The sequence below is a fragment of the Adiantum capillus-veneris genome, chromosome 4 (genome assembly GCF_014529385.1).
Source record: "Adiantum capillus-veneris isolate H3 chromosome 4, ASM1452938v2, whole genome shotgun sequence".
Lineage (NCBI taxonomy): Eukaryota > Viridiplantae > Streptophyta > Polypodiopsida > Polypodiales > Pteridaceae > Adiantum > Adiantum capillus-veneris.
This window is the reverse complement of record NC_140934.1, coordinates 59,826,161-59,851,613: the sequence shown is the minus strand read 5'-3', so window position 1 is coordinate 59,851,613 and position 25,453 is coordinate 59,826,161. Positions and strand designations below refer to the sequence as shown.

General features: G+C 44.2%; 1 protein-coding gene across 2 annotated transcripts in view; it reads right to left on the bottom strand.

Moving 5' to 3' along the window:
- Nucleotides 1-24,013, bottom strand: part of LOC147459257 (uncharacterized) — a 48,374-nt gene extending 24,361 nt beyond the window's left edge. Inside the window, exons 1-2 of one of the 2 annotated variants that reach the window (XM_086510550.1) lie at nt 23,808-23,946; nt 20,457-23,593 (exon numbers count right to left, since the gene is read on the bottom strand). In XM_086510550.1, the coding sequence (XP_086366676.1) occupies nt 21,418-22,878 (1,461 nt within the window). In that variant the 5' untranslated portion in view covers nt 22,879-23,593; nt 23,808-23,946 and the 3' untranslated portion in view covers nt 20,457-21,417. Of the gene's footprint in view, nt 1-20,456; nt 23,594-23,807 lie in introns of those variants that run through there. The other variant, XR_015187846.1, reaches the window with a different exon arrangement.
- Between the last annotated feature and the right edge of the window lie 1,440 nt (nt 24,014-25,453).

The window sequence follows — 25,453 nt, the reverse complement described above, 5'->3', positions numbered from 1 at the left end:
CTGAATTTTTCTTTTGCTGCCCTCCTTTATCGTTGCTCAAAAACCCACACAAGGCAAGACCAGTGTTAGCAACTTCCATTAGCTTAGTGAGGGTAGCCACTCTGTTCTTACAATAAACGCGAAGCCCTTTAGGCAGCCCACAACAATACTTCTCTATCTGCTCTGTCAGTGGTACAAATCTGTAGGAGGTCACTGAGAGTAACGCTTTACAAAACCTCTGATTGTACTCCATCAAGCTCTTGCATGAAGCTAAAGTAAGCTGGTGCCAATCTGTCATGACGTCGGCTTCAAATTCATTTGACAGCCAAGCAGATGCAAACATTTTCTTGAAGTAAACTCAAGTGGTGGGTGCCTATCCTTGCATTAACAATGTCGTCCACCATGTGAGCGCATTGTCCTTTAAGAAAGTGGCAGCTTTCCTGACTTTCGAGGCCTCTGTAAAATTCCCTCCTGCATAAGCTGTATCAAACTGCTGGAGGAAAGTGAGAGCCTTTGCTTTATCCTCAAAGCCACTGAAAGTACTAAACTTTACAGCTGCACCACCTTCTTTGTAAGCTTTCGGCTTCTCCAGTGCCCCCAAGTTGTCATAAGGAATGGTCTGCAACATGGGCACTGTAGTAGGCATGATCGGCACATCTTGGCCATTCACATTTTGTGTCAGAGGTGCGATATCTGGCTGCTGTCCAGAAAAACCAGCCATGCCAAAATGACCCTGTGGCACCCCAAACTAGCCCTGATTGCACTAAAAACCCTGCTACATGCCGATACTACCATACATGGGGTTTGGCATCATGCCTTGCATACCCCCAAACACTGTTCCTGGCATGTACGGCTGACGTCCAGGCGCATAACGAGCCATATTTTGGAACACTAATCCACCCCCGAAATACCCAGGATGTACCGTGGGTGGTGGAAAAACTGGGAGCATTGCCTGGTAACCAGTTCCCTGTCCATTCAAGACAGCATGCTGGCTCTGAAAGGTGGCGGGCTGAACTGGCATAACCTGTGGAATCGGCGTTCTAGCCACTTGTTCAGCACGGGAGGAACCTGTTTTGGAGCCCCTAACTCCGCAACATGCGAGTGTTCCCTTTCCTGCTGAGTCGCATGAAGTACTTGGGCTTGAGCCTCAACAAGCTCCATACCCGGTGTAGGTTGCCTATTTTGTTGTTGCACTGTTGGCGCTTGCAAGAACTCCATAAACCATGGATTCTGCACCAGCTGCGAAAAGACATTCACCGCGGCAACTAACTGAGTCCTGAACGCATCATCCTCAAGTTGCCCAGTCATAAAGCCCTGTACTACTGGAGGGACATTCACATTAACAGGAGGTACAGTCTGACGTGGCCGTGAACTCTCGCCAACCTCAAAAGACCATAGGAATTTCCTGCCTGTCCTTCGAAGAGGAACCCTCTTCCATAATGCCCTTCCCTTTGTCGGCCATAGGTAATCCCGCGTTCTTGCACTCTGTGTCTTTACCCAAAGCAACCGACGCTCACTCTTTGAGGAAAAAGTGATTGATGTCCTGGCAACAGAACCTTGAAACCGGCCCGTAGGGCAGTAGGCGTTGGCTTTCACCCGAAATTCTTTACTTTAAACACACACAGAGATAACGTGCAAAGGAACCCTGCAACGGGAATTAACACTTAAGCACACACACGGCTCGGAAGCTAGAATGCCCCAAGCAGAGGCCGACAACCTATAGGCCCAAAAATCGGCGCCCCTTTCGGTATTTCTTTATTCTTTGAGAGGGTAAATTACAAAGTATGGTCCTGGGAATCCTTTACCTGTATCCCTCTAGATACTACCTGATTTGGCCAAATTCGGTAGCATAACAACCCCAAAACTTGCGCCAAACCAATTCCCCTGCTAGAACTCACTTCCACTGGCGTATACCCTTTGATTCCAGCCAAAACAATAAATTCAGCTCGCTGTATTTATTGGGTTTTGCCATGTTTCAGCCCCAAACAGTCCCCTAGCTGTCCTTTGCCAGCGGGGCACGATTCCCAAGGGTTCTAGCATCCGTATGGCTGAAAAACGGTCAATTTTCTGCGCATACACAGCGCTGCATTTTCACCTGTATGGTGAGGTTATGACCCTCGCCGGTGCCTGCTCTAGAGTAGCAGCTAGCTACCCCTGTTCCTACTCAAGGAGGCTCTTGCCTCAGCACAAAAGCATGAACCCACACAGCTGTACATCAAATGAAGAGCCCTCTTGTGAGGCATCACATAACTGCACGTAGGGGAGAGAGAAAGCAGTGTGTAGCATGCAGGGCATCACTCCTAGCACCACACTATACATGAAAGGGAAAGAAAGCACTCCATAGCTCTTAACCTATGACAAAAACCAAAATGAGGCCTCTCCCACCATAAAATTCAGCGCCCATTTTTCTGTAAGAGGCAAGTCCATGAAAATCTGCCACTTGGCGCATTTACAAGTATTTTCCCGTTTCGGGTTTGCCGCTTAAAAATCTCCCGATTGGTTGCCCAGTTTGACTTCGCGGTAGAGTTGTAAAGTGTTCCCCTAGTCATACCGGAGGTAATGACGCGAACACATTTCACGGCCCAAAATAGCAGTTCCTTGAATTTTAGGAAATGATTCCGTTGGGCTCTTACTGGATGGTCATCTGACCATCTATCCTCATTGGGACCGCACCCAAAAGTGCAATGTGGCCCAACTGTCGGATACTTTCTGTTGGTAGTCCCACCTTGACTTTATGCCTTTATTGAGTTCACTTCCTAGTATCCACCAACTTGCTAAGTGCGACGGGGGAACCTACATGGTCTTGCTCTGAGCCTAGACATCCTCTTACTATACGAATCCCAGTGCCGACCACTTCCCGTCTGCGGGTGACTACCGTTCACATTGGCCATACAATGTCCGACCGTTTGCTACTTCAAAAAGACGGTCTCAAAAATAAAACAAAAATCATTGGAAAGAAACCAACAACTAAGGTTAGCAGTTGCCACGTCCTCGTGACATAGTTAACAGTTGCCACATCCTCGTGACACTCGCTCAGGACATGTAGTAAATGTATGTCTTGTTTGAAAACATCCAAAACATCGGCCTTCTTGTAAAAGGGTTTCTCGTTGACGTGTCAAACGAGGCCTTTGAGGTTGGGTGTCACGAGTCTCCCGAGAATTTGTTCGTTGTTGTCGAGAGTTGTGGTTAGTGGATGAAGATTCTTCTGTGGCAAACTCCAACTTTCCCTTCATGAGCTTGTAGCCGACCGCGGCATGGTCCATAAGCTCTTCCATGGTGGAGACTTGCTTGGAGAGACAATATTCCTGGAATGGTGATGATAGTCCAATGGTGTATTGCTTGCATTGGGCCTCCAGGGGAACAGATCTAAAGGACACCGGAAGGTACACGTCGAGAAACCTTTGGTTATAGTCGTCCATGGTTTCAGTGGCAAGCATTTTCAAGTTGCCCCACTCTGCCAAAATCCGGACGTCAAACATAGAAGTCATGTAACTACGTGCAAAAACTGTCTTGAAAGCTTGCCAGGTCCTTGGAGCATGCAGTTGTGTCACGATTGAACTCCACCATTGCATAGCATTATCTTTAAGAAATCCCGCCGCTCGAATAATCTTGGATTCTTCTGTATAGTTCCCCAAAGCATAGATGTTGTCGAATTGCTGTAGGAACTGCAATGCTTTCTTGCGATCTTTAACCTCGGAAAAAGTGAAATTTGATTGTCGTGCCGCCATCCTTGAAATCTTTGGGTTGGTTAGGCGCGTATCCCACGTACAGATAATAAGAGTATCCATCTGGGCTCCAACCATTGTAGCCTCGTGGCAGTGGTGGTGGGGGAGGTGGGGGCAATGGCAGTGGCAAAGACGGTTGCACTAGATCACGGTCAAATGGCTGCACTATATTCCTGAAGACTCCCCCAATCGGAACAAATGGCTAAGAAGGTTGTCGATTGGAAGTCTCATACTTTCTCGTGCCGGAGAAGGAGGTACCACTAGGGGTATCACAGGGGGTAACGCGTAGTTCAAAAATTGTTGAAAACTTTGCAGCATCGGAAGATTCTGTTGAGGATGCCGCGAAAGAATGTCGTGAAGCTCGTAGAGTAGAAACTGCAAATATTCTATTGAATCGATGAATGCCATGTCTTGGGTTCTTTACGGCTTATGCCCTGTAAGACACAGCGATGAAGACGGGAGCGATGAAGTAAGGGTGGAGCCGCTAATAAGTCCGGGGTGGGGACACGAAGATTCTTCAATAACAATTCCAAAGATACTTCCAATTTGCTATGTCTGCTCTTTTGTAGGACCGGTATGCTTTCAGAAAAGCACACGCCTAATGCTATGATACCACTGTCTTAAAGAAGGGGCACAAGTGCCAATAGAAAGAACAGACTTTTAGCACTTCAATAGCAACTGAAACTGAAAGAGAGAGAGAGAGAGAGAGAGAGAGAGAGAGAGAGAGAGAGAGAGAGATAGAGAGAGAGAGAGAGAGAGAGAGAGAGAGAGAGCACACATGACATGAAGTGGCAGAATTCCACCCCAGAGAGTATTGCCCCCAAACCTTGGCGCCCTTTTCGGTATTTTTTTATATTGCATCAACACAATACAAACCGGTACTCCACGCTCTGCACCTTCTCCCATAAGTGTGTCAAAGAATGAGTCCTAGTCTCATATTTAAAGGCCCTTGGCGATTGAAAGTAGTTTACATGAAAAGCTTTAAACTCAAAAGCAGCTGGCCTCAAAAGCTGCCAGCACAAATTACAGAAATCCGTACATTGCCACATCAAACCTGTCAGCGTAAATTACGAAAATACGTACACTGCCACGGCAGCACCTGTCAACGCAAAATCCGGGCGTCCGTACAGTTGCCACGTTAGCATGTCAGCGTAAAATGCGGGACTCCGATGGCTCTGCCACGTCAACAAGCCATCGTTAAATGCTTCTATGCTTCTGCTTCTTCCGTTGCTGCTGCTTCTTTTATTGCTTCTGCTGCTTCTAGGGTTTAGGGCCCATGGCCGGGATCTGCAAGTTGGCTCCATTCGTCAGGGCTTGACACGTCAACAGTTTGTGATACTATGGCACACAAAAGCTGGGAAGAAGACAACAAGCACGATAAAACTGAGAGAGAGAGAGAGAGAGAGAGAGAGAGAGAGAGAGAGAGAGAGAGAGAACAAGAAGAAGAAGAGAAGTTTAGCATCGTAGGAAACTATCTCGAGAGACCTTAAAAGATCTATCCAATGAGGAGCGTTGAACTCAAGATCTGTTATTCAAGAGGGAAATGGCATAACCAATCTATCACACTTAAGAGAGAGAGAGAGAGAGAGAGAGAGAGAGAGAGAGAGAGAGAGAGAGAGAGAGAGAGATGAAATGAGATGATATATTAACGTCTTCCAAAGGCCAAAATGACCTATGAGACCAATCCATTACAAACTGGTGAATCTGATACCATGTCTAGGTACAAAAAAGAGATACAAAAATGAGAGAGGGCTTACCTTGTCTAGCAACACAGAGGAATTGGGGTGCATATGACCATGAAGCCTATAGAGCTCACAGAACAGGGAGAACGGCTGCTCTAGTTATTGGCAGGAGTTGGCTGGGACACGTCTGCACTTCATTGGTTTTTCCAATTTTTCAAGTGGTGCCAGGTGGAATTTTCTCCATTTAGCCTTCGTAAATACATTGCTGGGTTAACCAAATAACTATTTAACTATTTGGAAGGGACAAGCACCTCCCTCATGTAGGCCCTTTGGTGTGTTGTAAAAAAAAAAATCGTTGTTGGGTTAACTAAAGAGAGAATTGGATCGAAAGAAAAATAGCGTAGGTAATCTCTTTTTTGTTTTTGAGCAGAAATTCAATAAAAACGAACAACATTTACTTCAAATTTCCGAAAATCGAGGACTGATGCTGACTTGGCAGGACTGTATGGATTTTCCACAGTTCTGTTAACTATTGACGTGGCATATACGGACAGCACGTCAGTTTTAGCGCCATCTTTTGGAGAGCAAGAGCTTTGAGAATTAAGATGTTGGAATTAGGGTTGCAAAGAAACGCACACAGCTTGGAGAAGACGAAGGAAGCTCAAGGCACACAACTAAGAGTGTGTTACTTAGTGTGCAATGGAAAGATAGATAGCCCTAGAGTGATGGGCGTATGTACAATGTGGGGGGAAAAACCTCCTAAAGAGGGAAAAAATGCTCTGGCGGTCCTAGTGTGTTCACACACATCACTACCACATGTATATGGTAACAAATCCTCCCTGGAGTGATGCAGTGAACGAAAGCTGGCACATGAGTAAAGGGAAGTGCCATGCCCTAAGGACATGATCAGTCCAAAAAGGGGAGTAAGCCCAAAGCTGTACGGAAAGCTTCGAGCTTCTCACGAGACAACGCCTTTGTGAAAAGATTTGCAAGGTTGTCCTGTGTTGGCACATAAGCCAAGTTGATCTCTCCTGCTGAGCACCTCTCCCTGACATAGTGGTAATGCACCTCAATGTGCTTTGTGAGAGCATGAAAAACTGGGTTCCTTGCAACTGCCAATGCGCTTTGACTGTCAGTGTAGATAGAGTTGGCAATGTCCTTTCAACACCCAAATTAGCCATAAGAAGTCTGAGCCATACACACTCAACCATAGCTGTGAAGACTGCTCTGTACTCAGCCTCACAACTAGAAGTGTCCACAGTAGGTTGCTTCTTGCTCAACCATGATATACATGAACTGCCAAGCATGAAACAAAAACCACTTGTGGACACTCGCGTGTCAAGACAACCAACCCAATCTGAGTCCCAAAAAGCATGTAAGTCTGGCGGCAATGATCCCCCCTTGGGATAAAACAAGCCAAGATGTGAAGTGCCACTAAGGTAGCCGAAAACCTTGGGCTATGCATAAATCTACTGACCTGTGAGACTACAAAAATGCTCCCAACTTCATCTTGCTGTATCTCATTGACCGAGCACCCGATGGAAGAACCATTGATTTGTGTTAACTCCACATGGTGCACACTATCACCGAGAACCTTGGCGAGGCTAAAAAAGTGTCAGATGGCACATCCTCCAATGTGGGGAAGTGGGGTCAGACCTCGCCCCCAAAAAATCTTCTGACGACCATAACTTGCTATCCAGAGCTCCGATTCGCAATCCGAGAAGATCAGCATGCTCCACAACTCGAGCTCTACACATGTATCCACTGACACTTGCATGGGCCACAATATCCGGCCTCGTGTTGCATACATAAATAAGGCATCCAACAGCAGTTTGGTAAAGAGTGACATCTGCAGGATCACCAGCATCATGAAGACTCAATTTCAAACCTGTTTCCATGGGAGTGGCAATAGGTTTACAATCCTCAAGTCCAAATTTATATAGCAATGTCTCTATGTAACTTTTCTGACACAAGGCAATACCACCATCACACTGCTTAAACTGAATGCCCAAGTAATGATGCAACAGCCCCAAATCTTTTATCTTGAAAGTAGCATTCAAATCAGCCTTAAATTCAACAATATGTCTCTCATTTGGTCCAATGATCAGCAAATCATCTACATAAAGAACCACAATGAGAAGTACATCACCCTCACGCTCTACATACAATGTGCTTTCTGTTGGACTGTTACGAAAGCCTTGTTTAACCAAATGAGTGTCAGCTTTCTCATAGCACGAGATTGCTTCAACCCATACAAAGCCTTCTTACATCTGCACACTTTGTCCTCTTGTCCTTTCTTGACAAAACCCGAAGCTGCGTTACATAAACTTCCTCAAATATGTTAGCATTCAAGAAAGCAGTAACAATGTCTGATTGATGTACATCCCAACCAAAATGAGCTACCAATGCACATAGAAAACGCACAGTAGTCATACGACAAGTGGAAGCAAAAGTCTCTTCATAATCTATGCGTTTTTGCTGTGCATAACCCTTTGCAACAAGTCGAGCCTTATGGCGATCAACCTCACCATCCGGCTTGCGTTTCAACTTGTAAACCCACTTTGTACCAATGGCCTTTTTGCCAGGAGGCAAATCACATAAAGTCCATGTGTCATTTTCTATAAGTGCATCATATTTTGATTGCATGGCAGCCATCCAATTTTTTGAATTCTATGCTTCATCAAAAGAGAGAGGTTCCTCAACATCACGTAAGCTAGACACAGCCAAAGCATAACAATATGATGCATAAGATGCATGGCGAGAGCCTGAACGAGTACGACTAGACAAAGGTACATCCAATTTACTGTCATGCAATGTGTGCACCAATCATTTTGGCATACCTCTAGTGTGCTCATTTTCAGCCCTTTCCTCATCAAGTACATCATGTACATCTGCATCAGTAATAGGCTGATCTGTAACATTTTCGGAAACCCCCATAGGCTATACATGTGCCTCATTGGAATTTACATTCGTATTTCCACCACTGAAAAGAGGCAACAAAGTGTCATAAATGTCATGTGAGCTTATATTATTGTCTCTAGTACATGACAGTAAGAACTGAACAAAATCTTCTACAAACACTACACCCCATGAAACCAAAATATGTTTTGTTTGTGGATGATACAACCTGTAACCTTTGCTTTCAGCACTATAACCAACAAAAATACATTTGACAGCCTTATCATCCAATTTTCTGCACTGTGTTTGTGGCACCAAAGCGTATGCCAAACAGCCAAAAACACGCATGTGCTCAATAGAAAGCTTTCTATCATGCCATGCTTCATATGGAGTAATAGATTGCAAAGCTTTCGTAGGACACCTGTTAAGTACATAAGTGGCACACACGATGGCCTCAAGCCAAAAAGAATGCGGCAAAGCTTGACTTTTGACCATACATCGTGCCATTTCCGTAAGTGACCTGTTTTTCCTCTCAGCAACACCATTTTGCTGAGGTGTATAAGGCATTGTACATTGGTGTTTTATCCCACGACTAGCCAGAAATGCATTAAATTCATGGAGAACTCGCTTCATCAGGGAGGAGAAGTGCTTTGGATGCGGGGAACATGGACATATCTCCGCGAAGTGCCCTAACAAGGCACCGAATGAACAAGATGAAGAAAGGCCAGAAAGTTCTAAAGCAACTGAGAGACATGGCAGAAAAGGCAGATAAAAAGCAGAACTGGTACCACATGGCGTGGGACCTGAACCGAATCAAATGAATTAAATTACAAACTTTGCCGCCTTTTTGGGACAAAGTTTTTTATTTTGTTTCCCGAGTCAGGTAGGGCACGCCCGGCCGCTCCCCTCATACACCAAAAACGAGAACGACCAAGACTATGCACCTAGAAACCGAAGGCAGACGCTTTTGTCACTAGTTTCCGTCACTTTGCCGCCTTTTTGGGGCAAAGTGAAGGATCAGGAAGCTCTTTTAAAGGAGCTTCTTTTCACTTGGAATTGGCGGCTCGATTTAGAATTACGCCCGACAGACTGACGCCACAGGCGGAGGTAGTTCGATTGGCACCCGGATACAGGATGTTGCCATTACACCGAGCATTGGCAAACTTCGTTTGCAATGACAGGAGTGTTCAGGGCACGCAAGTGACGTTCTACTCGGAATCCCTTGGTACCACAAGAACTACGCCGTGGTTGACTACCGGGCCGAGAAAGCGACTTTGACAAATGAAGGGCTCAGAGTTGTACTTCATGAATTTTAGTTTCTTTACTCATTCTTTTGGGAGAGAACTGAACGATGGATAAAGGTCGAATATGTTTTGACCTAAACAAAAGAACGCCAGATTTTTCTCCACACTCCTTGATCTAATAATACCTGGAAGCACACGACCGAACCGGTCACCTTACCGTGTGAGCCGAGCACAGAATGAAGAGATTATGAACCAAGTGAAAGACCTCTCGGAAAAGCGTCTTGTCCAGCCTAGTACTTCACCGTATTGCTCTCCAATGTTGTTGGTTTTGAAGAAAGACGGATCTTGGAGAATGTGCATCGATTATAGAGCTCTCAACAAAATCACCATCAAGAACAAATTTCCGATTCCTAGGATCGATGATATACTCGACAGACTACAGGGATCCTCATGCTTTAGCAGGAGTGATATGAAGAGTGGATATCATCAGATCAGGATCACGCCGGGAGACGTCTACAAGACAGCTTTTCGGACAACTTTTGGGTTATTTGAGTTTTTGGTGATGCCTTTTGGCTTAACCAATGCTCCTGTGACATTTAACCGGATGATGGACAGGATTTTTCGAGAGTACAGGCTATTTGTTGGCACTTTCTTTGATGATATCATTGTTTTCTTCGAGAATGAGGCAGAACACAGAGATCATCTGCTTCAGAGATACACTTTTTGGGACATATTGTCTCAGCGGCAGGAGTGCAAATGGATCCGGCGAAGATAGACACTATCCGTGATTGGCCCGATTTGAAGAATGTCCATGAAGTTGGAAGCTTCTTGGGACTGTGTTCGTACTACAGACGGTTCATTCGAAAGTTTGCAAAGGTTGCTTCTCCTTTGCGTATCTTGACATAGAAAGAAGTCCCTTTCTCGTGGGGATCCACAGAGGTGACTGCCTTTCAGACATTGAAAGAGAAATTGACTACGGGACCAGTTTTGACTTTGCCGGACTTGCAGAAGTCATTTAAAGTATATTGTGATGCTTATGGTCGTAGTCTGGGTGCGGTCTTAATGCAAGAAGGCCATGTCATTGCTTACGAGAGTCGATTGTTCTGAAGGCCGGAGATGACAGCACAGATTTATGAGAAAGAGCTTTTGGCGGTTATCCATGCTCTTACTCAGTGGCGGCATTACCTACTCGGAGCGGATTTTACTGTCTTTACAGACCATCAGAGTTTGCGCTACTTCTTGTCACAGAAGCAGCTTTCAGAAAAGCAGATGCGGTGGGCGAACATCTTGTCACGGTTTCACTTCCAGATTGTCCATGTGCAGGGACAGAAGAATGTGGTGGCAGATGCTTCGTCTTGGAAACCGTTAGTTCTGGCTATTTCCGCAATACATCATAGGAGCTTCGAGGATATGGTCGACCAGTATGCCACAGATACAGATTTTGCAGACGTTTTTACACGGATACAGGATGGGGAGACAATACCGGGATATTCCATTCGGAATGGCTACTTGATGAGGAAAACCATGTTGTGCGTGACACAGCCATTGATGAAAAGGTTATGACTGAATGCCATTGTCCACCTTTTACAGGTCACCGCGGCATTGCTACCACCATGAAAGGGGTAGAGAGAGACTTCTTTTGGCCGAGACTCAAGAAGGATGTGGAAGAGTTTGTGCGCAGTTGCTTAGTATGCCAGAAGGTCAAGTTTGACAGGCATAAAGCACAAGGATTGTTACAGCCTTTAACCATACCCACCCGCCCCTGGGAAAGTATTGCAATGGATTTCACCTTTGATCTCCAGAGAACACAGAAGGGTCACAATGATTTTTAGATTACATGGCATGCCTGAGACGATTGTCTCCGACAGAGACCCCAGATTTACGAGTTTGTTTTGGAAGGCAATTTGGGAGAACATTGGCACGCAGTTGCAGTTCTCGTCATCGTTCCACCTGCAGACTGACGGGCAATCTGAGATTGCCAATTCAGTGGTTTTAGATTTATTGAAGTCTTGTATCTCGGATCAGAAGACTCTATGGGAAAAGTACTTACCTTTGGTGGAATTTGCCTACAATAACACGATACACTCTTCGACGGGGAAGGCGCCATTTGAGATTGTTGAAAGGCTGCGAAGGTTCCACCCTTCCTGAGCACGAAAGATAAGATTTTTGAAGCGGATGAATATACGCGAGACTTAGATACGACTTTTGCCAAGGTTCGCGAGACTTTGCAGAAGTCTGAAGAACGACAAAAAAAGGCAGCGGATCGCCATCGTCGCGACTTGAAATTGAAGGAGGATGATTGGGTGCTCTTACGTTTTGAGAAGGCACGCCTGAGAAAAAAAAGGAAAGGAGAGGCTTTTTCCAAAGCTTAGTATGCGAGACTACAGCCCTTTCCAGATCACTGAAAAGATAAATGATGTCTCCTTCCGACTAAAACTGCCTGATACTTAGAGGATTCACAATTCATTTCATGTGTCTCTTGAAACCTTTTAAAGGTGATGTGCCTGATGATGGGGAGCCTGATGAGCAACCTGAAGTTGAAGAAAACGAGGAGATCCTTGTTCCTGAACAGATTTTGGCACATAAGGATACGAAGAATAAAGGTAAAGTCCGAAGTCGGTTCTTGGTTAAGTTCAAGAACTATCCTGCATTGGATGCGAAGTGGATGGAGGATGGAGGACCTAGCAGATACTCCTCAGATTGTGAAACTTTACCTCGATGCTTTTGGTTTAGCATAGTCTAGTCCAAATGGAACCCAGAATTCAGCTTGGCCGGAGATCTGGTGCAGTAGGATACACAAGAGGGGAGTCACTCCGCTCCTTTGTCAACAGATGCCTTGATTTTGATACTAAAGACACTGATGTCTCTTTGAGCTTCGGGGATACTGCGAGCTGACAGTATTCTGTTGGTTGACTTTATGAAATGGAATTCCTGATTATGATACTGATTTGTTCTTGACTTCTTTTAAGTGCAAGAACTGATAGATGAAACGACTGCAGCATTTTGGTCTGATTGATCTCGAATAGACATGGTTGCAATAGGGGTTAGTCAATCGGACATCGATGGGGTCCCGATTAGATCTAAATGCGATTGCTAGCTACATTGCCGATAAATCATGCTCTAAGATCCGAATGAATGTTGAATGTCCCGTGATGTCTAGTGATGTCCTGTGATGTCGTGTGATGTGATTGCCGATTGGTACATGTGCTAGAAGTGCAGGAACTGATAGATGAAACGACTGCAGCATTTTGGTCTGATTGATCTCGAATAGACATGGTTGCAATAGGGGTTAGTCAATCGGACATCGATGGGGTCCCGATTAGATCTAAATGCGATTGCTAGCTACATTGCCGATAAATCATGCTCTAAGATCCGAATGAATGTTGAATGTCCCGTGATGTCTAGTGATGTCCTGTGATGTCGTGCGATGTGATTGCCGATTGGTACATGTGCTAGATGTGTGTTCCTAGTACGTAGGTACTACCAGTCAGTGTCTGCTAAGACGGTTTATGGCTTCTGTCTGTTTTGCAGGCGTAATCGAGGGCGATTACAATGCTTTCAAGAGGGGGGTATGTCACAAAGTGATGAGGTGGCTACCGAGAGCAAAAACCCTAATTTATGCCAAAAATCCTAAAACTTGCAAACCCTAATTTATGCCAAAAACCCTAATTTCTAGAAACCCTAACCCTAACTGCTGATTGAAACCCTAAATGTGGCTGAAACCCTAAATTTGGCGGCAGAAATGCTAGGTGGCAGCAGTACGGAAATTCCGGATCTTACGGTGGATATTGCGTTGATTCTCAGCCTTCCAGCGACGCAATTTGGCTACTTTTTTTTTGGCTACGCAATTTTGAGCTTGTGAGAGAGAGAACTGATTGCTTTATTTTACAAACTCAAGAGAGGGTTTGTGTGAGATAGAGAGAGAACACTTTGCTTTTGAACTGGAAGCTTTTGGGGCTCTGCTTTTGGGCATCCCTTGTAAACTTTAAATAAGCGGGGAGGGTTCTCACTCTACAGAGCATCTGGACGCAAGAGTCTGAGAGTGAAACCCTAACCGCTCTCTTGTACTTTGACATTGATTAATACATAAAGAAATACCAAAAGGGGCGTCAGTCTTTGGGGCCAATATCTCTAGGCACGGAACTCCGCCGGGCCAGTGCAAATCTATTGTGATCTGTGAATTGTTTTGAAGTGGTTATTTGGTGCTGTCGTGATTGATTCTTGACTTGGAATGTCCAAGTCTGTTACATTTCCCCCTCTTGAAAGAATTGTAATCGCCCTCGGTTAGGCTTGCAAAAACAGCAGGCATATGCTCCGTAAGTTCTTCACGTTGGTCAATTCAGTTTCTCTTGTCCACACAGCCATTTTTCTTCCATTTGATCATGCCACGTCATCACTTTGTGACATTCCCCCCTCTTGAAAGAATTGTAATCGCCCTCGATTATGCCTGCAAAAATAGCCAAAGGACTGAAACTTTCTTCAGTAGACACTGACTCTATGTACTCATGCACTAGACTCCACCAATCCAACACTTCTACAAAGACAACAGTCACTGATCAATCACATTTCTATCGAGGGTCTCAGATACAAATCTTGATCATTGTAACCATTTAGCAATCACATCCAAACCACACTGATCTTTCACGGATATCTTGAACTACTAATTGTTGATACTATCAAATTCATATCTTTTCTTTTTACATTTCAATCAAGCAATCCATGCTCATGGCCATCCCCATAGGACAGTATATCCATATAGCATATAGATCACAAAATCACACACTTAGTTCACATTGAACATCGTGTCTTCAATCATTCAATCTAGCCATCTCATTCTGTCCAAATCTCTTGATGCACCTAGATCATTGTGTAGCCATCTCATCCTTCTGAAACTCTTGATGCACTCACAATAGTATCCAGTCATCTCATCCAGATAGACATCTTAATGCACTAGTGTCATTCAATTCAGATTCACTTAGGCATCACATCCAGATCTCACTGATCTCTAAAAAATGTTTATATGCGCTAAGTTTGAATCACATTCATTCTTCATTCACTTAGCCATCACATCCAGATCTCATCGATCTCTAACAGATGTCTAGATGCACTAAGTTCAAATCATTCATCAGACAAAATATTGCAGACAATTCATCTTTCTCTACATGTCTCTAACAATAACACATGAAAGAGCACATATTTTCAGTTCAATCAAGGAAATTTCCAATTCGGTGCACACAGTTCAGTCATTCCGCAAAATAATGTCAGCCCATCAGTACCCTAAAATCTCAAAGAAAACTAGTGACTTTATTCAATCTAGGCAATCTGTGACAAGGGAGTGGAGTGGCTCCCCTCCTGTGCAGTTCGCACCACACCAGATTCAACTTGTTGATTCATTGGTAACTTTTGGCATAGACATTTCTAATAGCCCAAAAGCTTCAAGGTACAACTCTCTCTAAAGAAAATTTACGAGGTTCTCTCCCTCCATCCACTTAGCATCAAGGGCCAAAAAGTACCCTTGACCAAATTATCTAGTGGACTTAGCTTACCTTTCTGGTCTTTTCTCGTGTCCTCGGACCTGTTGGTAGCCCTGCTGGCCTCCCTGTCCTTGGCACCTCAAACTGGATCAAGGGAATTCTTTAATCTACTAGTTCATTCCCTTTCCTTCTGTCCTTGTGCCCTTGGACCTATGGGTAGCTTCCCTAGCCTTCTCTGTCCATTCACATGTTGTCGGGGGATTTGTGTTCGAAAGGTAAGCCGAGAAGGCGCGGGGCCTCTGGCTGTGAGAGGTGTGTGGAAGAGAGTAGACAGCTTATGGCTTCCCCCCCTGGTACAACAAAGAACGAAAACTTGAATATCTCCTAATCAGTGCAGCATTAGCCCCTATGCGTGAGACACAAAAATGCTCAAAACGTTGTTTCCCTTGTCCCATCACGACCCGTTTTCCCAAAAGGCCTGTTTTATGAAAATTTTACAGACTAAGACTTTTTCGGCCTCCCTTATGCAGAGGTGTGAAGTCTCTCACACACTTTCCTTTTTACCATTGACCACATGTCTTCCTCTACCCAAGTTGCCTTGCATGTCCTAAGAGCCTTTTCACATGTAAAAACCTTTTCTTTAAGCATGAAATCTCTACGCTTAGGCCTTCATAACCATATAAAACATACACTTCCTGGATCTCCTTGCTTGTTCTCGAACCCTAGTCACTGCTCAATAAATGTGTAAGCTTCAAATAAACTTTTTCGGCTTCCCTTTGCACTTTTTCCCATCATGGAAGCGCAGCCGCAGGACATCGTCAGTCTCAATCATCGGAACCCAGAAACGCATTGTCATTTGATCCCCTTTCTTCTCCGGAATCCCGTGATGAACTTGCATCTGGTTCCCCTGATTCATTCTCTTCCTCTGGAAGACTCTTGCCTTATTGAGGTGAATACTAACATGTTCGTAGGATAAGTCAATGAGCCGGCATGCATTCCAAATCCTTGCTTAGCATGTCCCATAAGTCTCTGATTAAAGTCAGACTTTTGTTCCAGACAATACTCTCGAATCTCTTTTGGCAAACCACAGCAAACCGCTTAATCTGGCCTCTCAAAGTCATCTTTCAAATCGAATACACTGACAAATAAGTATTTCAAAACCTCTGGTAGTAGCCATCCAATGTATCTTTCTTAGTCATTCTCAAGTGATGCCAAGCGGCAATGACATCTCTTTCATATTCGTCTAATATCTAAGTTGACGTGAAAATTTTCTTAGAATGTTCTGTGAATCGACCTCTTGAGAAGGCGACATCAAACTGCTATATAAACTCGAGGGCTCGATGGGTGTCCTAGTAGCCAGAAAACGTCTCAAACTTGACGGCTTGACCCTGCTCCTTGAACTCCTTGGTCTTCTTGCTCATTTGGTCACTTGCAAAAGAGAACGAGCTCTCCTCCTCTGAACTGCTAGATGGCCTTCCATGCCTTCTAGAATTTTTCACAAATCTACTTTTCTTTCTTTTTCTCCGCTTCTTCCGCCTTTTCTCATCCTCTTTGAAACTAGAGAATTGTCGGAATTTTGTGCAGATGAAGAAAAATCTCAATCATCCTCGAAACGAGCTCTCTGTCCAGCTCTTTCTACGAGTACAATTTTCGCTTTTCTACACTCGTCTATCCTTTCAACTTTCTTTCCGACCTGAGAGGAGAATCAATGGCCTCACGCCATCTCGAATGAATCTCATCAATCGAGTAATTCTTTAGATGTTTCGCAAATTTCGGGTCTTTGGAGTACTTGATCAATCTTTTCACACACATGTCAACTTGCAGATGACGTGTTTGTACTCCGCTCTAGCAAACTTCTCCGTTAAAAATTTGCCCAATTCTTCATTCTTTTCTTTAGTTCCCGCACCGGGTTTCAACTTTTCAGCTTTCTTCCCGACCTGAGAGGAGAATCAATGGATTCACGCCATCTTGAGTGAATCTCATCGATCGGGTAATTCTTCAAGTGTTTCCCAAATTTCCGATCTCTGGAGCACTTCATCAATCTTTTCACACACGTGTCAACCTACAATTGACGTTTGTACTCCGCTATGGCAAACTCCTCCGCTGAAAATTTACCCAATTCTTTATTCTTTTCTTCAGTCCCCGCGTAGGGTTTCAACTTTTCTTCACCTTCCCACTCAGAGGTGTTATCTTTGTCAAAACAGAGCCCCAAAAGCTATTAGTTCAAAAGCCCTAAACCCCAAAACCATCTGCTATCAAAAGCTCATGCAAAACTGCCACCTCATCAACCCAACGCAAATCGCGGAAATTCGTACAGCCTACCACTTCAACATCCGTACAATCTCCAACGTCAGCATGTCAGCGCGTTTAACGAAAATCAGCTTCAAGGTTCTATCTTTGGGTTTTTAGGGTTTTAGGCCCCACGGCCTGTGCTTTGTAAGTTCTTCAAGTTGGTCAGTTCAGTTTCTCTTGCCCACTCGGCCATTTCTCTTCCGATTGGTCATGCCACATCATCACTTTGTGATAGTGATCAAGGATGATTACAATTCTTTCAAGAGGGGAGTATTCACAACTTGGTGACATGGCATGCCCCCTTAAAAGGAGGACCAGAGGGTTAGAGTTTAACAACTCTAACCTAGACCAACTTGTGAAGTATGGCCAAGGGGCCTAAACCCTTCAAATACCAAGCATAAAGAAAAGATGCTGATTGGCTGAATTTTTGGAAAGCGCAGGCTGATGTTGATGTGGCAGAACTATACGGATTTTCCACAAATTCCGCCAACTGCTGGCGTAGCAAACAACAAGGGTCAATTTTAGCGCCAACTTTTGGAGAGCAAGTGCTTTTAGAATTGAGATAATTTTGGGGCTCTCCTTTTGAGCATTCCTTGTACAGTTTATGAGCATCCCTCGGGGCCACTCTCAGGGAGCATCTGTTCGCAGTCTTGGAGAGCTAGACCCTCAGGGAGTTGTACCTTTGTGATCAGCAATCAATAAAGACATACCAGAAGGTGCGCTAGTCTTTGGGGCCAGTGCATCTGCTGGGAGCGAAACTACGTCATTTCATGTCGATTCTCTCTCTCTCTCTCTCTCTCTCTCTCTCTCTCTCTCTCTCTCTCTCTCTCTCTCTCTCTCTCTCTCTCTCTCTCTCTCTCTCTCTCTCTCTCTCTCTCTCTCTCTCTCTCTCTCGTAAGTTCAGTTCAATTACTAGTACTTTCTGTTCATGTGTTGCTATTGATTTCTCGCTTGAAGTGTCCAAGCTTGTAACACGAATGATGTTGTTTCATTTCAACTCCAAGCCCGAGTTCAGTGCCACAAATCCCACCGCTCTAGTTCCGTTCATACCCCACGGAAGTTATCATGAGACATCATGCGCTTAATTGAACACGATCATAAGTTGTTAGAGGGGAAGAACGGGATCGCAGATCAAAAAACATTTTACCTTTCGGTTGGGCAAGTTTGAAAGTGTTACAAATGTCGCAAGATAGATCACTATGCTAGACATTGCCCGAGGTGATGGTTGTCAACAAAAGCCAATAGTTAAATCCACTTAGAGACGTGTTTCTAGAGATGTCAAGCCCTCTGCTGCTGCGACTATGGATGCACACCGGAGCATAGCAGCCATGGTATGCGACGGGACGTTTAGTACGCGGTGTACAATATGTATGTTTGAGAATCAAAAATAGAATACATCAACTTTTTTAGATTTGATACTTTGATAAGGACAAATGAAGCGGGTCATGTACCTCCTCAATGACTCTTCAATGTTTAATTATACCATACATAAACAAGCACCATGAAGCTCTAATCAACTATCAAACATAGGAATAGAATACGTGTAAAGCAAAAAAAAACGCTACAATAAAAAACGTTATGTGACGTACTATACGTTTCAATATAGGACGTCCCGTATTCTAAACAAAGTACGCGTATTATAGCTGATATGCAGAGGCGGAAGCGCGAGATCAAGATGTGGCTGAGGATGCAATGATTGAGGATGATATACACCCTGCACCCGAAAAACAAGAGGAAAGAATAAGAAGGGTTCCTGCACGAGGTTTTACCAGTTGGTGAAACCCAAAAGCAAGATGTCATTGTTGAAGACATTCATGGGGAGAAGATCAATTTTCTTAGCCATGTTGTGGGTGTCTCTGTTACGTCTAAAAGTACTACTCTGCTCAAAAAGAAGAAAAAAGAAGAAGTGAGTATCTATCCATGATTCTTTTAAGTTCATGATTGTATGGGTTGCTGGTGGCCTCCACAGATTGGTCAGACAGGGAGGCACCCTTTTCTGAATCCACCATGAAGAATCTCGTAATCTAAGATCAAGGATGCATCCATACATATAGAATCCAGATCAGTACAGTACACTACATCCATATGGTAGATCCATGCGTATGGAAAGGTACAGACTAGAGATTTGGCCTTTTATCCTGCGCATGTGGTTGGAATAGCATAGCAAGGGTATATTTGAGGCACCAAGCGTTTTGTGAGGCTCTGTAAGTTTTTACAAAGAACCAAAGTAATTTTGATTTCATCTTATTTTGTATCATGTATGGCATCTACCATGAATTTCTCTATGCAGTAGAAGTCGGAATATCAATGTTATGATTCTTCAGGTCCAATTCTTGATATTTTGTCGAGTGTTGTTATCATGGTTGTAGTTCTCGCTTATAAGTGTACATAACTTCATATGAATTCTGATGTGATCTGGATATTTAGCTTTAGGAATGGTGATCTATGGAGTAAGATGACTGATATGTCTATGAGAATAATGTAGAATTTTCGTGTAATTTATGTTTTTGTTTAAAGGGTACATTCTGTTACTTACCTTAAAACTTTATCAATACAAAGGGTACATACCTTACGAATTGAAACCAAACCATACCTTACATACCTTTCCACCTTGCCTTAATCAAGATTAATGTAGATGCAATGAAATTGCAACTTTCAGATGGCACAAGCAAGAAGTATCTTGCATAGTTTTGTGGAGAGTCTTGCCACAAGGTCAGTGACACGACTTGCAGATGCTTCGCTATATAAGCCTATCAAGAGTATCAAGTATGAGCCTCGTAAGTACCCATTTACAAACTAAAAAGCCAAAAGAAGATTTCAATGCTCCACATACCAATGTCAATGGTATGCCAAACTCTCAGCTTCAGCAAGGCTTGTTTCCGAAAGCGCAAACAAGAACACAAGAAAATTTTGAGTCCCTATGAGGACAAAGGTCCTAGGCAATGAGCCCATACAGCATGATGCCAAAGTAACGCTATATATTAAGGAATGGATGGGCCGACACTCTTTTGCCATAACTCATCTCCTCAGATTATATGGCTCATTACCGAAGATACTTGTCATCACGGTCCCAAATGCATAGGATTGCAATCGAGTACGGCAGCAAGACAATCACGGACCCATCTGAGAAAAGAAAGGAGATTATTTGGAGAAAAAACAGAGTAAAGCATAAGCCACCATCTGCGTGATGGAAACCGGCTATTTACAACCAAGGGAATGACATTAATGGCACCATTCCCAAATATCCGAATCACACATATAGTAACTATGGCTCCAATCCAAAATGTTTTAGCATCCTAGTGTCAAAATGTGATCCAAAATGCCCACCCTTATTTCCTGTTTTCTGTCTGTATGCAAGCTATTGACCCATGTCTGCCATCGTCCACAAGACTGTAGCCATGGTCCATCAGTTCCATGATGCATACTATCATATACCTGGATGAATCCAAGATATGCCCAGGTTCACCTTTAAAGAATAGTGCACGGTATAGAGTCAACGTAGGCATCCACGAGTCAATATAACCTTCAGCTCCATCATGCTTAGTATTGACTAAATATGGCATACACATTATCGCCATCAGTGATGAATAGGATAGGGATCCAAGCACATGAGCACAAATCGACACAAGGATCTACATAGACTATTTGTCATAGCCCCAGAGCTTAAATAAGAGTGCAGCGCAATTATCCGTTATTCGAGATGATGAAACCAAAATGACATTTCAAGCCAACAACTGAAAGGATTAACCATCTCTAAACAAGTGGCGCAACAACAAGCAAGCATGCAGGAATGTCGCAAAAAAAACCCTTAAAATTTGAACCCATATCTGGCAGAAAACATGTATTCAGTGAAGCCACATTTTTGCCTGGCCCTACAATAAAAGCATCTCTCTTAGGTCTGGCAGCTAGAGATCATTTTTTTTGCAAACTGCTTGTGCATTCCAATGGAGAAGACTTCTAGTGAAACAAAGCATTCTTGGTTTTTTCAAACGAAAAAGTGAACAAATACTCCTCAAGGGCAAAAAGCTTCTCTCCATTGGACCCTATATTTAACTGTGTTTATATGTGTATATATATATATAGTAAATACGTGTATACGCATGTGCTAGCAAGCCTATAACTATCAGTAAAACGCTCTGCTTCCATAATACAACTTAGAGCCCTCTTTCTTCCTTCCATCCGCCACTTTCCTGTCTACTTGCACGCTTCTCAAAGCAGCCAGATCTTTGGAGTCGATGTCAAATGAGAATTTCATATCAGCAAGCTTATCTGTGAATTGCTGCATGCTCTTCAAATACAAATCTACGAAATGCTCCTGACTAATCGCTGTTTCGGGCTCTACAGAGGCATTCACTGGGGGTGTAGCGTTGTCTGTCATGGCTTGATCAGCTTGGCAAGTCGCAGAAGTTTTCTCTGTTTCTTGAACCATCTCTTTTGCTGCGCTATCTGGAGACTGCTTGCTTCCGCATTCTGCTGATAGTTGGCCCCCTGCAGCAGGCGATTGAGCTTCGACAGCAACATGAGATAGCTCCTTCCCTACGTTTACATTAGCCATTTCCTGCATCTCAGATGATGCCACTAAGCCTGGCAAATAAGAAGGCATGTGCATGCATTCTTCCCTTGGACTAACAACCATTTCATCATCCACACTGCTCACAGAGGGTGCATGTAAGCGTGCCAAGGGAGCAGTCGTTAATGGGTCTTTGACCTCAAAAGGCGTCGCATACTCGGTATGTGATTCAGCAGAGAGACTCCCATGTCCCGCATGCTCGCTTGAAATTTCCACATTCCCCGAATTTGCTGATGAGCTACTTGACTCACTGCACTCCTCAAAAGGGACATTATTTGCCAGCTTATAGTACATTGAGACCAAATGCTGGTCCGCTGCAGCCGCTTCCAAGTCCAAAAACTCTACTTTACACATGCTTGCAGACACAACATTTTGTTGCCCACAGTCCATCATGACTTCTTGGAAGTTAGACGGTGAGTTACAAAACAACACTTTGCTTTCAAGCGGCGAGAACTCACCTCCCACAGCAGCACTGCTGTTATTATCAAGAATTGAAAGAGAGAGCTGCAGCGTGCCTGCGGGCGTGTAGAAAAGGTCGGTTGAAGTCAAGCAATACTCACATGTTTGCTTGCCTTTTCCATATAATGTCTTAAGAGGCACCAGCACAAAACCCAAGAGCTGGTCCTCCAGGTAATTTCGTGCACAGCTCATCATCCAGAGCTCGCATTTGAGGATGGCGTCCTGCTGCTGCTTGCTGCTAACAGGAATTTCAAGGCTTTGGTTGAAAACTGGGTTTTGGCCACCGGCTTTGACGGGGCGAGTGGGATAGACAGCATCTTGGCAATGGCTTAAGAGAAACTTGGCATACACGTCTTGGTTTCCATAAATGCAGATGTTATGAATGTGCTTAGCTTGGTGAATGGTCACGTGAAGGATACCATCGTCCATTCTTTGTTTCTCTTGTAGGCTCTGCTTCATCAAAATTGCCTCATCTGAAGGCATGGTGCCCTTGAAACTAGTATCACAATACATGAAGGAAGGGGGCAAGGTCCAAGGAGTGCTATAATTGGCCATGAAACACTTGAAAATTGTACACAGCAGAGGCAGGAGAATACTCGTGTGTATGTGTGCAATGGGAACAACTCAAAGAGGATACCTATGTGAATGTGTGCAATGAGAGAAAACTCAATGTCGGAGGAGGGCGGCCGCTCCTATATATCACACAATACTGCAACATGCATGATGAGAACCATAGCCCAAACCCAGAAAAAGCTCATAACCTACCATCATTTCTTCCTCAACCTCTACTCCAAGCAAAAAAGGCTGCCCAGAGAGCGCACACACACATACTCGCACGCACTTCCCGCCTTCGATCATACAATATCCTCCTTTTTCCTGCACGATTGCACTTCCCCTAAACAGCCCAAGTGCAGAACTAGAAACACTTTGTATGGAAAGGACCCACAAGCAAGCAGGAAAAGCTCCCTTTTGTGGAAGCTACTCTCTTTACAGGCAAACATGGCTTTGTTAGCAGCAAAGACGGATGCTCAGCGCTGCGCAAATCGACACATATTAAGCTTGGTACAGGAGGTAGATAAATGCAGGAAATTTGCGGATCAACATCTAAGCCAAAAGGGCTCATTTTTCCACGCTAATCAATCCGACGCAGGGCTAGCCAGTCTTGGGACCCAACAAGAATTTAAAAAATAAGAGTAAAGAAATGGGGGCAGATATTTTGACAAGAACAGGGGAATTCGGGAAGATGAATAGGCAGCGAGCAAGAACAACCCTGTGAAAAGATGGAGGTGTCACATGCTTATCTGCAAGTCCAAAAGCACTTGAAACACTGTGTGTGTGTGTGTGTGTGTGTGTGAGAGAGAGAGAGAGAGAGAGAGAGAGAGAGAGGGAGTGTGCGTGTGTGTGTAATGTTGTGTTCGAGTAAGCGCGCGCGCGCCTGTGTGTGTGGTGTAAGAGAGCGAGAGAGAGCTCTTGGATCTGTGTACCTTGGCGCAGCGGTGGTGCTTTCCATTATTCAAAAGCTCCCCATGCCTTACTTCCTCTGCTGCAACCTGCTGTTCAGCCCACCTTTTCCCCTTCCCAAGGCCTCCTGATTCCTCCCTATATTCTTTTCAAAGTCCTCTTCTTTGAAACAAAAGTGTATCCATCTAGGAATCATGACATTGATGTTACATTTATCCCACCCTGCCATAAATAGGCAATTTTCCATAACTCAGGTTTTTTTTGGCATATTTAGTATCTAGTATCTACCTCTTTCTAGCACACTAGCCTCATACTATAGTTGAAATAAGGCTTGGTTCACAAGGGGACGGTGGAAGTCCCTGGCAAAATGTATGTTTCCCGGCAGAAGGGAGATAAACTCGAGCTTTCTCAAGTTCACACAGGGCGGAAGGAGACAACACAAAATTGCTTGCATGGACCCTGCTCATGTGTGCATAGAGCCTACTTTTTTCCTCTATCGAGCTTGCATGGCAAGTGGAAGGGAGCTTGGGCGAGGGGTCGGAAGAAAAGATGTGGATGGTGGAAGAGAGAAGGATGTTTCATTCCATGATGTGGCACCTTTCTCATAGGCTTCTTCCGCACCTTGTGAACAAGATATCCAGGCGGCTACCATCAAGTGGCTAACATAGCCAAAAGTCTCGCTTTTGCCGCACTTAGTGAGCCCAATCCAAGGTCGTTACTATGGGGCAGGTTTTGCATAGGTGAGGTAGAACCTTGCCTTCAACAAGCAAACTTGTCAATCATAGCCGTGAAAGCTTTGTACGAACGCATGTGCTATTGGGAGGGCGGGGGTAAACATATATATTATGAGAGAGTTGCCAAAATCAGCAGAGTAGGAAATCGGACGAAAAGTTTAGTGACGTTCACATGCTGAGGTAGCACTCAACCTGTGTGAAAGCTCTCTATCTCACACAAGGTCCTTCAAGTAAAGGGGATATAGGGCCCAAACCAGACGAGCTTGATCTCCATCATCTCATCAGTAGAAGTAACTATGATGAACTAGAGGGCGGTGAACTAGGTCGTAAACTAGAGTATTGTACACCTAACATGCCCACATGGACAAGTGATGTGCAATATGATGTTGGTAAGGCCTTCGTGTGGGAACTAGAAGGTCCCAGGTTTAACCTCGAGTGATGAATTAGGGGCGACATTTTTGCTCCTTTTAGGGAATTGGACAGTCAAAGATCTCCTGATGATTTGTGGTCATTGATCCCCCTAGGACACCTCATGTTTAATGGAGATGTGGGATGTCCAGAATAGTCACCAATTCTCCCCTAGTTCACCAACTTCATTTGACGGTCGAGAACGATGCCCATCCTAAACACTTAATCTCAGCCATAGATTCCCTCCCTTAACCGGCCTATGCCACAGGGAGACGTGGGCACACTAGCACATTCCCTAGAGACTTTAATAGAAAACCTACATTTATAATTTTAAGCAATATCAATCAATAACTTTCGTTCCAAGGGTGTTGTTTAGTTTTGTGGTTAGGTCTCCTTCGATCTCATCTAGCTCTATTGTGTATGGAGACATGCTTTTGACACTATCGATCTCGCCCTCGTGTTGATGCATGCGACGTCTCTCTCTCTCTCTCTCTCTCTCTCTCTCTCTCTCTCTCTCTCTCTCTCTC